The sequence below is a fragment of the Apteryx mantelli genome, chromosome 27 (genome assembly GCF_036417845.1).
Source record: "Apteryx mantelli isolate bAptMan1 chromosome 27, bAptMan1.hap1, whole genome shotgun sequence".
Classification (NCBI taxonomy): Eukaryota; Metazoa; Chordata; class Aves; order Apterygiformes; family Apterygidae; genus Apteryx; species Apteryx mantelli.
The window spans coordinates 7,493,871-7,512,587 of record NC_090004.1 but is presented as its reverse complement, the minus strand read 5'-3'; the positions used below and the strand labels follow the sequence as shown (position 1 = coordinate 7,512,587).

The following is an 18,717-nucleotide window of genomic DNA, read 5'->3' as shown; positions in this document are numbered from 1 at the left end:
AGGGTAAATAGACTGGGCCTATTAATGGGGGCTTACAATCAGCATGTCGTAAATACAGCTCAACAACTTGTTAGTGTGGCAATAAAAAATAGCACATGTTATATAAAAATGGCTGATGTTTTAAGACTAAAAGATTAATGGAAATGAGCTAAGGTACATTAAGTTCCCTCTCAGCATGAAACTGGGATGAAGTCAAGGGACCAAAGGGAAAGATACACCGATTCCCCTGCTAGAGTCAATAATTAAATTATTGGCATTTACCACAACTGTAGCTGGTTAAGGGATGTTAAGGGAAGAACAGATACAAGTAAGAAATCACCATGTGACCTAGGAGACCAGAGCTATTTCCAGGCAGCAGCGATTTCAGAGCTTTCTTTCATAACCCTGAAACAGGTAATATTTGTCTCTGGGGCACACCCTTAAAATAAGAAGTCAGAGCATGTTTTACAAATATCCATGCATCGCTGCAAAGATGTATGTCACTTCAGGTCCAGGTACCACAGCAGATGTGAGTTCTGCTGCAGCAAGTGCCACCACGTAGCTAGACACCCCTGGAGAGCAGATGTTGTTTCTTGTGTCATATCTTTTGTTAACTGCTGTGGATCCATGTGTTTCTATGAATTTGTCTGCCTGAAGAGCTCTGCATAATGAATATATTCACACATTTGTGCAAGCCTGGAAATCATGCACTGGTGTGCATTCAAGCCTTCATGCATGGCTGGGGACCTGCATCTGCATATGAATGACTGAACAGTCATGCAGGAGAGAGGGGAAGCATGCTTCACCACACTTGTCCATGGCACCTGAGTAAGGAAACAAACCTTTCTGGCACCAACATCAGTTAACACCAGAACCTACAGAAAAACTTTCCTGGAGATCAGAAAGATGACGTGTTTGTGAGTCATTCCACACACAACAGCAGCATGCTCTGGGAGAGGATGGCCACATGGAGGTCCAGGACAGTGCAGTGTTGTGGGTGCGGAGTGCATGGGAAGGCACTGATCGATGCTGATGCACAGCAGTGTGATGATATGGAGACACCACAACACTTAAAACATGTACTGGCAGTTTTAGGAGTGTTCCTACTGTCAAAAACAAATCCCCCTGGAGAACTGTAAACCAGATCCTACAGCTCTGAAAGTTAATGCCCAAAATAGCCAGGCTATCTCTATTATGTGCCACAACCAAACCATGCAGGCATCGTTACTGAGGAACCCATAACAGAAAATGATTATTGGTATTACTCTTCTTGAGGCCTCAGCTGAGATCAGAGCCCCATCACATTCAGTACCGTGCACACATGGAACAAGACAGCCCCTGTCATGGAGAGCTTGCACCGTCAAGAGCAAAGCATACAAAATGCAAAAGGAGAAACAGAAAGGGTGACTGGCCCAGCATCACACAGACGTTAGCAGCAGCGCTGGAAACGGAGCCCAGGTCTCTTGAGTCCTGTAACAGTGCTTCATCCATTAGACAATGTTGCCTCAATACAACAAGAATAAACATAGCCACATTTGCCATTAATTATTAATTATTGTTATTTGGCCTCACCTGCTGTTTGCCTGGTCTGATCTGCAGCTTGTTTGCCCATAAACATGCTGCAGGAGGGAGACAAGCTACCATTAAAGCCTGACAGCTTTGTTTCCTTGGCTTTTGGGGAACCAAAATTGTCTCTTGTCATCTGAGCAAACCAAAAGTCCCCCTCGATCTTCAGTTGCTGCTTTCCTGTTCCCGCAAGCAGCAGGTGATCGGAGCACCTGAGCCAGCCTGCAGACAAGAAGGAAGCATGAGACTGTTGCAGGTTTGCACGATGCCCAGCAGACAGCACAATGCCCTGGCGCATGAGCACACACATCCCCTGAGTCCTGGTGCCATATGCAGGAGCAGAGGGGCATTTCCAAACCAAGACGCGTGCATGCAGGCAACTGACCCCTCTGGGAAGTGCTACGTGGTGCTCAGCTCAGCATCATGTTAAGATTTCATCTAAGCTACAGTGCAGAAGAATAAACCACTGGAGTAGAGACAGGGTTTCATGGCAACATTTCTGGGCTCTAGGGTATTGAATAGTCATAACACAAATCGCCTCTCTTATTTCTCCTGGGAGCACTCAGTTCCTCTCTATGCCAAGCAGAGGCAATGCTGAGTCACACAGCAAAGGCACAAACCTGAACCCCATGCAAACAGTTTCCAGGCAGTGCAGCATTAAGGCTGGGAATAGAAATATTACATCAGTATCACTGTACTGGACACCTCTTTTGAGGTTTCCTGGGTTAGGCTACAGGAGATACCTGCCCTTGGCACTGGAGAAGGACATTACCTTTCTCTCAATAGCCTGCTCTCCACTCCTGGTCTCAATGTGCAGACTGTCCCCATGGCAGGCAAGATATAGGATATGAGATACAAGATACTACAAAATACAGGCTGCACAGAGGCAGCTTGGAGTAGGCTCAGCTCCCTTATGACTACAGAAGACAGTACTGCCAGCAGAAACACACCCCAGAGACTGTTCGTTCATACAGTGACAGGCTGACACATTGCACACAGACTGGCGAGGAAAGGGTTATATGCACTTCCCCAAAGCGCAGCATTGCACAGGTGCTTGGCCTCCTCCCTCCAGGCCCTGCCTGATGAATTGGACAGGGCTCAGCTGGGTTGAACACCCCCACCCCCAGGAAGGCTATAAAGGGTAGGACAGAGGCTGCTTTTCCCTTGGAATGGCTGTGTTCAGGTCAATTTATTCTAGGGAAGGGGGAGTGGATCTGATTTCATTTGGGTGCGTGTAGAGCTTTGGGCGTCAGCTCTTCCAAGCATATGTATATAAGAAGAGGAAGGAAGGGGATTTTAGGTTTCTAGTGACTGCTCAGAAACCTCCTAGAAAGTGTAAGTTCTTTTTCTCTTAACTATCTGCTATCATTATTATTTATTAATCCCATGGGAATAGGGTCTTATCAGTTCCAAGTGAGATCTGAAAACTGCAATAAATAGGTGAATGGAGGACAAACTGGGGAGAGTATGGCAGCAGTGGGGGAAAACCTACTTCCAGAAGCTGGGAGCTGTAGATAGACCTGCTAATGCTGGCTGTCTCTGATCCAGGGGCCTTGAGGCAAAGGCACAGCTGAATCTGGGGAGAGCAAGATCTGTGCTGTACTGCTAGTACAGACTTATTTTCAAGCAAGAAATGCTGGGAATGTGGGGGTCTTCTGAGAAAAAGAACTGTTGAGTTGCTAAATGGGTTTTTGTCTTCTCCAGTCACCCAAGGAGCTAGGGATGTAGGAGAGAAACCAAAACCTTGGGCAGAGTTCCAGGAAGATGAGTTACTGGTGAGACATGCAGACATACGTCTACATGGGGAGAAGAGGAAAAAAAATTGTAGTCTGTTCTCTGAAGCCCTACAGTCATTGCAGGCTCGGTTTCTACACTATGTCTCCCAAAACTTTGTTCTTGCCTTTAGCTGTCAAGCTCTCCTGAGAGTTTTCTCCCTGGCTGAAGTACCTCATCAATGAGAGAGAGGGGTTTTTTTGTCTGCATCTTGCTTAGTTCAGATTTGTCCTGTTATTTTTGATTCAGCAAATTCAAAGAGTCTTGACTTGCGTTGGTGATATTCAGCTACTTACATGGAGGTGAGCTTGGCTGCTTATTTCCCACATTAAAATCATGGTAAAACATTTTGCCCTGGTGAATTTCCAGACCTGGGGGGATGCTATTTCTGGGTTTCGGAGCTGTTGATGTGCAATGTGATTGATGGCTGCACAGCAGAAGCATCAGAAGGATCTGATTTGAAAAGGAAACCTGTGATTTTGAAATATAGCCGATATGGTCCTTTTCCCTAAGACCTCAAAGTGCTTTATGCATTGCTAATCTTCAGCCCAATGCTGATACCAGACTTGCCACTTAAGTCATTAAGTCTCAATCCTTGTGGGAGCTGACTCACACAGCTGGGCACAATGAGGCACAGAACAAGTTAAATGATTTACCAGGCATATGGGCATCATATGAATACATGCATTTCTGATCTGTGGGAATATTTTCACAAGCAAACTGGGCTTTATGATGCTTTCTAAAAGTTGGGCAATAGCTATTAAAAAAATGATTAAATGTGGTCTCTGGTTTTATAACTTTCTTTGTAAGGCTATGAAATATCAAGGTGTTGGTCACTGTATCATCTTGTCTTGTGATATGCTGTTGTATTCTGCAGTTAGCTATTTTAAATAGCAGCGTATCAATAATAGGTGTGTGACCTGCTGAATGTCAAAAGGGAAACTGTATCCTTATTTCTTCTGCATAATGTCACAAGATGTATTTCTATGATGATCAGCATCTTGCTGCCTCCTTTAACGTTGCAACAGCGGTACCACTGCCAGTATAATATACATCTCACGTATGCATTGAACAGCAGTGTAAAGAGTGACACAAAATCCCATGCGACTCACCTGCCTTGGTGCTACACGGCAGGTTCACATAGCTTCATCTTCCCTTTGAACAGGAGAAGCTTGTGATCTCCAGTCAGAGATGCCCTTTTTGTGCTGAGTCGGATCTAGTCTGTCTTTTAAACATACCTTGGGTGTAACTGTCAGGGATGATGAAACTCGCACAACTCGATTAGTTTGCTGTGGTGTGAAAATACCTGATTCAGAGAGATTTCAAAATAGGTCCTGGTTTCTAAGAACACCAAAGGCTTTGTCACATAACTTTCCTGAGTGCCTTCAAAGAAGGCTGGACAGATCCTGCCTCTGTATAATTGTCCTCCCAGATCCTTTGCATCCAAAAGTATGACAGGAGCATGGCTGATGCAAACAGGGAGGCTGCAGGTCAGGACTGCTGGAATCTGCTTCCTTCTCTGCCAGGGATTTGTTTTATGACACCGGGCAGGTCACCTCCTCAGTTTGGGCTTGAGTGTCTCCATCAACAAAATAGAGATAATAACCTCTACCTGGGAGGGATGTTGTGATACATAATTAAAACTTGCCAAGTGATTCCTGGATGAAAGATTTCTCCAGGTGAAAAGTCCCTGGATGATAAACGTAGCCAGAAGGAGTTGGTTCAGTGCCTAAGCCCAGGACTTAATGATGCATCTTTGGGAGACAGACAAGTGGAAAGGCAAACCCTACAAATGCAAGGCCCTCATATCTCCAGTGTGATGCTGCAGATGTCATGGGATGCCAGAGGCTCATTTCTGTGCAGTGCTTTTCAGGAGATACAGCCTGCAAAGATGAAGGGGAAAGGAGCATCCTAAACCCTGAATTCTCTGAACACTTCCTCTACACTGGGCAGGAGGGTAAAAGAGGAGAAATACCACTGGACTAATGAGCAACCAGCCTGTGAGTCTAGTGATGTGGAAGGTGTAAGGAGAATAGTATCTTCCATGTCAGGGCAAGGTGTTTCAAGATAAAGCATAAATTTTCTGTCGCTTTTGTTCTAGCTTGCAGTTGACGGTCTTGTTTGCACCGTGATAGGTCCCTTGGCTTTTAGGTTCCAGGTACAAAGAAGGAGGAGCAAAATAAACACGTTCTTCAAAGGCTTTTACCCAAGAAGTTAGAAAATCTTGAAGAATTTCCTGCTTTTCCCAGATGTCTTTCCCCTGTCAGATGAAAAGCAGGTAACTCTATCCAGAGCTGCTTCATACATTGGGGAGAATAATGCTGAATTTCTCAGTGACGAGTTAGGATTACAGCACGGACAGATCTGCAGCCTTGCGCTTCTGTTGCCTGCTCATCCTCTCCTGCGCGGTGTGAGGGTCCGGGGTGACAGTGCTCCATCTCCAAGCCTCCATGCTGCCATCTATCTCTTTCTGGCAAAAGATGTCCAAGCACGCACATGTGTAAAACCCTTAGCAGGTTCCACTTTCCTGCCAGACCAGCGACTGCCCTTGAAGACAAATCAGTGGGCTCTTAATTCACATCTGAAAATAGGAACCTGGTCAGAGACTCTGATACTGCTCTCTGGGGAAAACTGTGTTCTTAGCCCCCAGCAAATGTGGCAGCTTTGGGCTGGACCAACAGAGCCATTGCAGCTTCAGCTTTGGTATTTCTCAGACTGAAACGATACATTCAGTTGGCTTATTCCCTCCAACATATTGCTCTGAAGCGAAAGGGTTAAGAGTCAGTGAACTCCACCAGAATATATTTCAAACAAGACAGATATCTGTCAGGATAAAACCCTGCAAATGTTCATCTGAATTCAAAAGTAGATTTCAAATCTACTGTGTTTACAGCCCTTTCAACTGTGCATTCACAAAGGTGTCTGAATCTACCCCTATGATTCCTGAAAATGGCCACTTTCAAATATAAATATTCACCAAAAGCAAGCTCGTAATCTCCATTCAGTGGTGGAAGGACAGTCTGCAACACACGGGTCAGGCCCTGCGCGTCTGTGCCCAGAAGGAGCTGCAGGATAGCACTGCTGATGGCTGGAGCTAGCTACCGGCCGCTTGGGCACTCCAGGAAGATACTCAGATGCTGACTACACACAGTCAACTTTTTTTTAAGGAAACAAGATTTTACCTACAAAAAGAAAAAGATGAAACACTGACTCATTTCCATATGAGAAATGTGCTACATGCTTGTGAATAATTTGTAAGCAGGAAAATTTGTGGTACTTGGAAATTAAATTGCTTATCATGTTATTATTTGTTCAGTTTCATTTCCAGCTGAAGCTCGAGGTGCTGTGAGGGGGAAAAACAAGTCCAGAGGGAACATGCAAATCGCTGCCCGTCTTACAAGTCTGTTTTCTTCTTTCCTTAGATACATTACAGGTAAATCCTCCATCTCAGCAACATCAAATCCCTGGATATTGGAGCTTTTGTTGCAACATCTCTTTTAAAAGTCAGAGTGTGCTGAAGCTTAGATTGCATTTTAAAGAGGTAGCCGTTAATCCTCTTAGGAGACCACCTGTTATAAAGCAATCTCTCATCTTTAGACACAGCAGTCTCCAGCTACCCCAAAAGCACCTAAGACACGCTGGGCCCGATCCCTCTCTTGGTGGCTGCACACCGGTCAGCTCTGCTGGCACTGGTGTCGCTGCAGGTTCACGGCAGCCCAAGTAAAGCACGAGGGGGGCCCGTGTCCTGCTGCTCTGCTCACCCGCGTGTGTTGCCTCTGCTCTCTCCGCAGAGTGTTGGGAGGCTTCAGCTGATTAATGTTTGTGAGTAGCCTCTGATGAAAGGTGCTTCAGAGAGGCAAAGGATTACTGCTGTCTTTCAGGAAGAGCCCTCACTGAACTAATCTAACCTTAGTTTGAATGTCTCTGATGTAAATTATAAGACAGAGATACATACATAAAGAAGTATCTGCATGTGGGTGTGAGCCAGAGGCAACTGCTCCTACCATAACTTTAAAAGCCCTTTTTCAATGAGGAGGTGCTGCAGAGTTCAGCTTCTTCAATTTCCTGGTGTTTCAGCAGGGAGGTATTTATTGATGGTCCAGAGAAGGAGGTCAGTGCCATCAGCTATATTTCAAACCCGCAGTCTGTAATTATCCTTTCTTCCCAGAGGGGATTATACAGGTATTTTCTTTATCTTGAATGCACAACCTGAATCAAGTCCCCATGTCAAAGAGCCTCTCTAGGAAATGCTGTAATCGGCTCGAAGGCCTTTCAAATGGAAGGATGGAAAGAATCTTGTTTTTATCTCTGGGCTTTCCAGATTGCTGAGCTCCGATAGGTAAATGGATCTGGGACCCTCGAAAGAAAAGAGGTAGCAGGAATACAAGTCAGCAGCCTCAAACGATTCCCACGAGAACTCTAATCAGGAGAGATCCCATGCCTATGCAAAGCTCCTATACTTGCATTTTGTTTCCAATGCAAATCAATACATTAGGTTATGAACTAAATTTTAAGGTATCATGATATTAACTGCATTTTTCTTTCTGTGTCACTGGTATACACAGTGAAGTACTGGCAGTATTTTGCTGTGGAGTTTCCTGTTTCTGGGGAGTTTCAGGCCAGATTGTTAAGGTATTAAAGTACAGTTTCCCTGAGACTAGAGGATACATAGTCTCAGTTAAAGACAGTACCTGGTTATTACCTTGTGTCTTTAAAGGAATGGCCAATCAATATAATAAGAAAAATTACTCAGACCTTTGCAAAAGCACCTTGTGTTCCTTCAGGACTGGAAAGGGGACTAGTAAGCAATTTGCAATTAATAATTTCAGCTAATGAATTTGCCTTCTTTGCAGTTTAGGAATAACTCATCCTGAAATGCGCTTGTTGGTCAGAACGTCTTGTGAATTTTGGGAAACTGTTCTCAAACAATTTGTTATGAATACCCACAAATGTCACTGCTTTACTTGATTTTATGAATTGTGCCATGCTGTCTAGGGCGCCTCAATGGATACCTGATGTATCAACCTGAATGGAAAACCGAGGAAAATCCCACTGGGAACCAGCAAATATTTAAGATTAAAATGTCCTTCTAGGTAGTGAAGCTCAAGTACCCAAACTTTCACAGAAAATAAATACAAAAAGATTTAGATTCTGCTTTTGAATATCAAGGTGTATTTACAAATAGTAAATAGTACTGCACCTTTTTTTTCTACTATTGATTGAAAGAACTGCTCTGATAACAATACTTCATCTATCTTCTCCTGTGAGTAATACTGCAATTCTTACTTCTACCTTTACAACTTTGTTTGAAAAGTTACAGTTCAGTGCAATAGTTCAGATTATTTCATTTCCCCTCCCCTAACATGTTTTTTTTTTCTGAATTTGCAGCTAAACCCTTTCACATCTATGCTAGAAAAATAATAATGCTTATTTAAAATTCAGTTCAGTTTTTATCTGCTCTGGAGGGATCTAAGTAGCTCTGTCTCTTTTTGTGCGGAATACGTGCGTTTCACAGCATAGAAAATATGCAGGTATTGGGAAGGCAAGAAAATAAAACGGGAGGCTAGAGAGCCCTAGAACTTAAACAAGAGGAACGGGAGATCTGCACCGTTCGGTGCTGATCACAAGGAAAGTTTCTCCTCAAATGCCGCACCACCAGCCTGGCTCAGATGTGTAATGCAGCAGCAAACTCTCCCAGACTCGCGCACACTCCACCATTCTGCCCTGTAGCATTAAGCATCACAGGTTTATTCATTTAGCAGCACAAACTCCCATTACATTTTGGCAACCAGTGTACGGGATCTTTATGTGTTTAAACAGTATAATCCATTTTACAGTAACATGCTTGAGAGGTTTTCCCTGTATTCCCTATAGAAGCGCCTGAATTTGTGTGGCTTGGATCTACATAATCTAAAAAGGGAGAACAAAGATGCAGTGTCTTTTCGAAATGGCTATGGATCCTATGTAAGCCACAGTAATGTTAGTATCAATTTGTTAAAATGTATTTAGATTATTGAAGGGCAAAAGACCCTTCAGCAAAGATTAGACATGAATAATAATAGCAAAATACTTCTCTTCATATAGAACTTGCTGCCAATCCACAGAGCATTTGGGGAGGGTTTCAATTTGAGTTTCAAACCGCAGTAATGTAAATATGTCAGTTCACCTGCCATTTTGGAGTCGCTGGCTCGCCTGGGGGTAGCCCTGGGGGAAAGACACCACTTGCCCAGTATTATCACAGTGAAAATGCTTTTACTTTTTCTTGCTCAAAAGATGTCCTGGCTTTTTAAGGCCTGTGTATTGGCAAGATGTCAGGGCATACCAGACATTTTGCAGTTCGGTCAATACCATGCTTCAACAAGGAACGTGCATCCTGGCCCAGGCTGCAGGACGTGCAGCGGGGAAACGCGTGCACCGGAAAACCCTCCCTGCACTGGAACAAAACCCGCGAAGGTACCAAGGACAAACCTCATGGAAGGACCAACATCAGCATCTTTTTTACAAGGAAAACAATTCTGACCAGCCACAGAAGTGGTGTCAGGAGGAATCCCGCCAGCTGCCCAGAAAGGCACGCATCCTTATGCGGGTTACTGTTACTGCAGCTCTTACGGCATCTACAGACTCTCTTACATTGTAACTTCAATAATTGTTCCCGTCTCTGCTAACCTGGATCTTTTGCTTGAGCTACGGACTGCGAGCTTGAAGCAATCCTGAATGCCTTTGGTCAGAGACAGGCAGGACCTCCTGCTAACGCCACATCAAACACAAGACTAAAGCCCTGCTTTTTCTTCACGTTTTCCTTGAGGTGTCATCAAAATCTCTGCGCTCAGGCTCTGTCGAGCGCCGACAGTTTAGCAGGGGGATGCGGCATGTCAGCTCGCTGCCCTGCCTGCTGGCCGGGGCAGAGCAGGGCCGTGGCCCGAAGCCCTGGGCTTGCTCCCATCTCGGGGTGAGCCCTGTGCCCGCGAGAGCCCGGAGCACGGGCAGGTCCCAGGCAATGGAGCAGGCAAGCGAGGGAGCTCTCGGAAGCGCCGTCTCCACGCGGTCACCTCGCTCGGAGACACTGCTCGCTCACCCCGACCTGCCCAACCAGTCCAGAGGGAATAAGGCCTGACCTGATCCCTCGCTCTGTGGCGCCTCGGTACTTGGTGACTGACGCTAGATAAATACCTGAGATAGAGGGTGGGGAAACTCAGCCCCGGCTGGAATCCCAAGCACGCGCCGCGGACGCTGGGGAAGTTGGGAGACCTTTTCACGCTGCAGGGATGAACCCGCTCCGCAGCTTCCTACATCCAGCCCCAGACCACCTCGCTCCTGAACCGCCTGGCTCTCGGGCACACCATGTTCTGGGATATTTAATTGCAATGGGTCGTCTGGGCTCATTTCTTGCACTTCTTTCTCACTCCCTTGTGCTTCTCTGCTCTTCTCCCCTAAGCCACGACACTTAACCTCTTTTTGAACCAAGGATGATGCCTAGATGCAGCAGAACTGGGTCTGGTATAGGGCACAGAGAGACGATGGCTGAGCATTTAGCAGCTCCAAGCATTATATCCATATTTGCTAATTAGTATCTCCATTAAGAATTAAACAAACAAATGGAAGGACAGCAAGAATGAGTAATTCACTAGGATCACACAGGAAAGGGCGGGATGGGTTAGTGGCTAGGGCACTAGTCTGGGACTTCAGAGAACCTCATTTAGGCTCTTTAAATAATTAAGATCGCTTGTATGCATTTTTTTTCCTGAGATCACATATCTTGGAATATTACTAAACAGGCAAATAACAGGGAGGAATAGTCTAAGTTTGGCTCTGCTCTACCACAGGCTCTGTATGACCCCGGGCAAGTCCCTGGGCTGGAGCACACAAACAAGTCGCCGTGCGTCAGCAGCCCCGGCCTCGGATGCGCGCTCCCGCCGCCAGCGGCGCCCGCCTCGCCTCGCCTGCTCCCTTCGCCGTCTGCAAAATAAACGTCTTTGCACCGCCTCGCTTCGCGGGGATGGTCTGAGGATAAACACAGCGGGTGTTGCAAACCGCAGCTCAGCGCAGCCCTTCGCCCGGACCCGGCGCGCCGCGGAGGCTGTCACCCTCGAGCCACGGAGAAGCGCAGCCAAGCCGGCGCAGCATGGCAATGCTCGGCGCCGGGAGTTTCCCCGCTGCCGGAGCTCCCCGGGAGACCGGGGGCCGCGACGTGCGGCAGCCCGCTGCGTGGGACGGCTGGCGCTCGCGGGCTTTATGGCTGTGCAGATGCGCTGATAAGCGCCGGCTGGGCGGTGGCTTTCCGGAGCACGCAGCAAGCAGGCGGCGTTACACCAACGTGCGCCACGACTGGGGCAACGAGCGCTCGAGGACAAGAGACGAGCCCAACCTGGAGAGCTCGGCCCGGCTCGCTGCAGAGCAGGGCTTTCCGACGTTTACCAAATATCTCCTGGCGAAGTGGGAAGCAGTCTGTGACTAACCGCCTCCCTCCCCACGTTCCCAGCGAACGGTTTGCGCGTGACCTGCTGCCCGTCCCTCCTACCGCCGTGACTCACAGCCACAGGAAACGGAGCTGGAAGAGAAGCTGGGAGTGAAAGCGAGGCCAGGGCTTGCCCAGCGCTCGTCCTGAGCCAGCGGAGAAGCATCCATTATTTTCCATGTCTTCCCCTAATTGTTTCCTCTCTCAACAGTCCCAATTCTTTCGGGAATATTCCCATCCCTTTTCTATCACCACTTCTCCCTACATCTTTTGCCTGCTTGGAGAGTGTTTCTCTTCCATTCTGCCTTGCACACTTGCATGTGCTGTGCTCTTCCCCAGGAGCTTTCATACCTTCACGCAGTTCTCCAAATTACAGCACAAGCCCACAGGGTGACATGGACAGTCGGGGACAGCCGGCACCTGATGACCCAGCGCTTGATCTCCCCTTCTCCCACAAGTACGCACAACTGGCTGCAATCCTGCCCGCCGCAGAGCAGGATCGTCAGCAACCTCGACTAACAGGCTAAACCGTCCAACTGCCAAAATAACTCGCAGCCCCAGAAAACAAGGCACAGAGGACGAGCTCTTCCGCAGGCAGCCCAGCATGTCTGCTGGCGCCTTGCACGGCACCATCCCGTGAAAAAAAATCTCATCTGGAGTCCACCTCTTGGAGAAGAAACACTTGGTTTGACTCACAAGCCACATGCCAAAAAGCAACCCAAGCTGGCTTTTCTGAACCTACCCTGTAAGAACGGGTCTTTACGTCTAACAAAGAAAAAAATTCATTTAAAAACATCTAATTAAACAGTAAGTCATGACAAGGTACGTGAAACTTGGAGATAGCACATGCCTGGGAGGCACCAGGAAGGCTGAGACAAAGCCCAGCGCCTTCATCGGTACCCGAGTGTGTTATCTCACATGAACACACACCTGGTTTTATCCTGGTGCAATTATAGGACATTAAAAATACATTTTTAATGAAGGAATGGAGATCTGGATGCAGTTCAGAGTAAAAACTTTCTTTTAAGTTTTTCTGTTTGATTAGTAGATGTTCTTGCAGCATACGCATAAGTGTGTATGCAAGAGAAGAGCAGGTATCTGGAGGTGTGACTGTGTTTTGATGAACGCTGTAGCTCTTGGTGTGTGCGAGGGCTTGTCTAAACTTTAAAGACTTTGCTAGTAGAGCTATGGCAGCAAACTCCTCCAGTCAAGACACAGCTTGTTCCAGGTTAGCCCCTTTTCCCACTCTGGCAAACTACCCCAGCAGATGCTGCAGAAAGCCACGAGGGCTCTGCCAGCAGAGCTTGGAAAGATAATCCAAAGCTCAGCACGGTCTCTCTGACTGGAGTCCAAACACCTCCGCCCACACTTTATGGACAGTCTTATAAAAGACATGTCTTCACAGCCCCAGGTGTTTTATAGGATGACCTCATTTATTACCTTTCTCGTCAGAGGAAATGATGTTTATCTAATCTACTGTGAATATCATTCTTTCAGGATTTTTTGCCACATCTGGCTTAATGCGGCATTTCTTACAACTGAGTTCTTATCCATGCTGAAACTATAGAGAAACAGGAATGCTCCTGTCACTGCCAGTGCCAAGCTGCAGCAGGGCTGGCCCAGGCGAAAAACGCCTGAGATCCCACCAGCAGCCCTGCATGCGAATCCCAAAGGAAGATTTTGCTTCAAAACCTGGAGCTCATGTGTGGTGGCAAGTGGGACTAAGGACCTCATTCTTAATCTCCCTCCTCTGCTGCATTCTTTAGCTGTGACAGCTACTTCTTGCAGTATTTCTAAATGTGGGCTCGGAGCTCTCTGAGACATAGCTTTCTGTCTGTGTCCAGCATCCAGCCAAACAGGTCCACATTCCTCAGCAGAAACACTAGCATTGCCACGCCGGAGCAGCTAAAAACCCTCGGATGGAAATTTAAACAAGTCACAAACATGCAGGAGAAAGCGGCCAAATCCTGCTGCCTCAAAGAGAAGTCAAAGGAGTTCAGTCCCCCTTCAGCCTGGCAGTGCCCGTGCACGCTTAGATGCAAGCACAAGCATATGCTGGCTATGTACTGCTCCGTCAGTAGTCCAGGTTGTAAAACGCTGCAGCCGAAACGTTTGCCTACCAAGCAGGGTGCTGAGGATCCCGGCTCTCCCTGCTCCCGGAGCTTGTGGGGCCTCACCTTGCTCACGCTGGGCACCTGGGACCACCACGCACCGGGAGCACCACCAGCTCGCGCGTGGACCTGTGCCCTGGGCTGCTCTCGCACCCCCAGGCACCAAGGTGACCAAGCAAAGAGATTTCTTTCCTTATTTCTACTAAAAAAGCTCTATCGGAAGCTTTCCACTGATCCTGAAAGGATGTCCAAGCAATGAAAACCCTAATTTTATGACCAAGGTTCAGGTTTTTTGCTATGAAATGTAACAGCATAATGCTTAATTTCCTAAACAGAAAATCCCCCCTGCCCCTTACAGAAGAGGGAAGGATGTGCACGTGGAGCGTGGGCTGCTCAGATGAAGTTGCACCGCATTTCCCACGCAGCAGCGTGTCTGGGGGCTTCCACGTCACCGCCAGCAGCTGTCTCGGTGTCTAGAGCACAATTGCAGCAGGTGAACCAGAGCACAAAATGCCTGTAGCTGCCTACAGCAGCCAGAGCCCCAGACTAAACTTTTTCAGAGTTCGTTTTACTGTTTTCTAGTCAAGAAAAAAATATATTCCCAGTCTTACATTAATGCTTGATAAAAAAAGAAAAAAGAAACACAAAGACATTCCTGAAATACTTTCCAACAAGAGGAAGAACAAACAAATGTCTATACAAAAGATATTTATAGAGGCTCTACCTCCCTACATGAGATTTTATCCATTTTCTCCTCAAAATAAATATATTGATTATTTATCATGTCAAGACAGGGAGGGAAGATGATCCCATGTTCAGTATTATCTACAGTTCACGATACTGAAATACAAATCTCAGCTCTGCCACCAACAACATGCAGCATCTCTGCAGCTGAAGTAAAACCCTTTGGCATAAACATTTCAGCAACCGTGGCTGGGTTCAGCAAATATATCAGCTTTCTTGATAGTCATTTAAACCAACCAAGTCTCTTTTACTGAGCTACAGGAACGTTACACCGCGCAAAGATTCCAGTCAACATTTTTAGTGTGAAGATTATTCCCAGAAATAACGAACTCGATCCAGTTACAAAAGTACTTGTGAAAACTGAATTTTGAACGGGTATTTCTACCAAAAATCTGTCTCTTCGCTGCCCCGAACGGTTCCGACAGACGCAGAGACCCGGGAAGCGGCCCCGGGCAGCGGGAAGGCAGCTCGCTCTTCCTCCTCCTCCTCCTCCTCCTCCTCCTCCTCCTCCGCGGCCCCGGGCTCGGCGCAAGCGGAATTTCCGCGGCGAGGCGCGGAGCCCGGGACGGCGCTGCCCGCAGCTTTGCGCCCCTTTGCGCAGGAGGCAGCGCCCGCGGGGCAGCAGCGCCCGCGGCGCGCAGGCACTCCTCCTCTCCTGCTCCCTTTCTGAGGCTTAACATGGGTTTTTTCCTCTTTTTTTCTTTGCTGCTTTCTAAAACCGAGGCCACCTGCAGCAAGGGAGAGGCGCGAAGCGCTGCGAGCTCAGAAAAACACACCAGAGGCGTATCAGCCTGCTCCATCTCTAAGATCTCCATAAAAATCGTCTGTAATGATATTAGCTACCAAAACTGTTTAAGTTTACTTAAGAAGGAGGAAAAAAAGCAAACACATAGCCGCAAATATTTTGGCATTACGCTCCCGGGCTTTGTGGAGGTTCCTCCGCCGCCGCCGTACCTGCGATGCAGGTATCAAGGCAAGAGACCACGAACGACTGCCGCCGCTGCCGCAGTCTCACAATGTTTTTACTCCGCCGTCAAACAGTTTGCCTTAAATCTCAGTCACTCAATGTTAGTATCAATTTGTGCAAAGGGAATATGGATCTGCTCCAGCCAGATCTATAATTACAGTCACTGTACTAAAGAGACAAGGCATAATGTACCCTGGGGACGCGCAAGGTGACAGCCTGTGCAAGCGGAGTGCTGCTGTTTACAGAGGTCACCGCTGGGAAAGTTATAGAGGGCTCTTCCTTAATATTTAGCGCTATTTTTGACTCAAAGTTCCTGCACTTGGCTCGAATTAAAAGTGTCTTTCAAATACAGAAGTTAAAGGTCGCTTTAGGGATTTTGGGCAGGTGATTAATATTTTGTTGAACCGGGACAACGGTATCTCGGCAACTAATTAAGGAGAGATTTATCTGTTTTCACATGCAAAGATATATCAGAGTTCTGTCAGAGGGCCGTGCTGTGAGGAATTTAAGGATTAATCATAATCGATGTGTTATTTGAGATTACTGCGCAGTTTATGACAAAACTGTGCTTTTTACATTTACCCATAACTTCTCCTAGAGAGAAGCGTACCAAGAAATCCCCGCTATCAAAATGCACACCTCGTAATTTTTACTACCTGACTGTAAATCGCTTGGAATTTGTCTGCGATTTTTTTTCCAAGCTTGTAAGCCCTTTCCGCCGTGCTGCCGAGCGGGCCGGGTCCCGCCGCTCGCCCCGGCCCCGCGGCGACTCCGCGCTCCCGGGCTGCGGCGCCGCGGAACCGGGGCGAGTCGAGTTAGGATTCACTATTACATCAAAAAAAAAAAAAAAAAAAAAAAGAAGAAGTCCGGCTGCAGAATAATTAATTCTGCCCAGTTTGAAATAAGTTTGCTTACTATTGACTAGCAACTCCTGCTTACAGGGCTGCCCTTCAGATGCGAAGCAAAATACGTAGTTATGGGAGGATTAACATAGCACTAACCATCTCTATTGACTTAAACTCGGGAGACTTTTCTGGACATCTAGAGCGAATGGCAGCTTCGCTATGCATTTGGATGCGAAAAGATTTTTTTTTTTTCCTTTCCTGTTTTAGGGGAGATGCGGGCTCGGCGCAAGGGAAAAACCTTGCCGTGGCAAAGCGAGAGAAACACTGGAGCAGGCTCCGGGGAGGGCGAGCAATCTCCGCAGGCGAGAACAGGTTAGACAAACATCTGTCAGGAGGGGTAGAGGAGAGCGGATCCCGCCGTGGGGCAGGGGCCGTCGGGCTGCCTCCCGGGGTCCCTCCCCGCTGCACTTTCTCTGATCCCTGCGGCTCCAGCTCCGTGAAAACGCGCCGGCTTTCCTGGGCAGTGCTTCCAAGGCGGCTGAGCAGGGAAGGGGCAGCGGAGCTATCGAAATACGCACTAATAACGCCTCCCATGCCCCCGGAGTGCTGCCCGAGCCCAGCCCCGGCAGGGCGAAACGGCCGGGACCGGGGGCCGGGACCGATCCTGGCTGCAGCAGCCGCCGAGCTGCCGCTGCCCCGGGACGGAGCCCCGAGCGGGGACACCGGGAGCCGCCCGCCTGCAAGCGCCGCTCCTGGAAATCCTCCCCCCTGCCTCCTTTCCTTGCCGTGAGCAGCTTAGGCTGAATTATTGCGGGCTGCTTTGGTGAAGCCGCGCTGCTTCCCTCCCACACCTTGCTTTTAGATTTATCGATTTCTCAAGCTGCTCCAGGAAAATCAGATGCTTTGTGCTCCTGATGAGAGATCGGGAGATTCTGTGCAGGGCATCACAGACACCTTAAAGGCTACAGTCAAAATCTAATTATTCTCCAAAACATATTTTGCACCTTTGTTCCAAACACAGCAGTCAAAAAAAAAAAAAAAAAAAAAAAGCCAAGGAAGAGCAAGTGTCTATAGGCACAGAGGCTGCAGACAACTTGTATCCACAGGCCTCTGCTTTTCAGACGGAGTTATTTTCTTTTTTCGAAAGAGAGAGACCAGAGGATATTCAGGCACAGATCTGGCACGAAACAACAATAATTCCTCCAGACACGAAACAAAAATTTTCTAAGTAAGCACACATTTTTACAAGGGGAGGGAAAAAAACAACCCGCTGCAACTTCAGCCGAACTTTCCAGACAAATATTCTCATTGAATTGTATTTTATAATGGTATCTCTAATGCTTCTTGCACATACAAAAAAATCAAACGCACGACAAGCATTTCTGTGTAGCGAGAATACAAACGCATACTGCAGCTTGTTGCAAGCATTTCTCATACAAGGGTATTTAATGAAATGCCTCTTAGGTGTTCTAATTAAAGCTAAAATAATTACGGTCATTAATGCTCCACTGAAATACCTTCTATAATGAAGCTGCATTCTTAGAACAACAACTTTCATGTAAGGGGGACTGTGATGCACCGCGAACACCTCTTCGCCCCCATGCAATGACAGCACCGCTGGTGTCGGTGGAGTGCGCAACGCACGGAGAGACCGCGGGGAAATATTCCCCGCTCTGCCGCTGCCCGGGAAGTTGCTCTGGGTTTCAGGCGGGAGTCGGAAAGTCCCCGCTGCGCTGCGGAGCGGTGCGGAGCGGAGCGGCCCCGCTGCCGGCAGAGCCCCGAGCGCGCTGCAGCCGCCGGGCGCCGCTGAGGAACCGGGGAAGGGGACGGGGAAAGGGAAAGGGAAAGGGAAGGGGACGGAGACGGCGGCTGCGAGTGCAGCCGGAGCCGCCAGTGTCTGTTCGGGCTAAAACCTACCGGCCTCAGCGGCGCCTTGCCTCGGCCACGGAAACCCGGGAGCAGCCCCGCGCGCTCCGGTGCCCCCCGCGTGTTACCGGCTCTTTCCATCCAGCAATTCCGGGCCCGCAGCTGAACTCCGGGTGTCGGGACCCGACAGCGTTAACCGCTGCCACCGAACCTCTAACGGCGGCTGTGGTTCACTTTGCCTGCTTGTTTTTAAGCCCTTACAGCGGAGCAGTCAACACGCCTTTCCATCTACCTACTTCTGCTCTTCTAAAAACGCCGAGAGAAGCCAAGAGCAGTGTTTGAATATTTCATACGAGTTATTACCCCGTGCAGCCGCATAAATCGGTCACGTCCCTAATGCTCTCAACAACA

The 18,717-nt window shown here is 47.9% G+C and overlaps 1 protein-coding gene across 1 annotated transcript in view; it reads right to left on the bottom strand.

The window, feature by feature from the left end:
- The window catches only part of TFAP2E (transcription factor AP-2 epsilon), a 28,313-nt gene that overhangs the window by 7,232 nt on the left and 2,364 nt on the right, over positions 1-18,717 (bottom strand). The window contains exon 4 of the mRNA XM_067311421.1: positions 1,552-1,767. Coding sequence (XP_067167522.1) covers positions 1,552-1,767 — 216 coding nt within the window. The remainder of the gene's footprint in view (positions 1-1,551; positions 1,768-18,717) is intronic.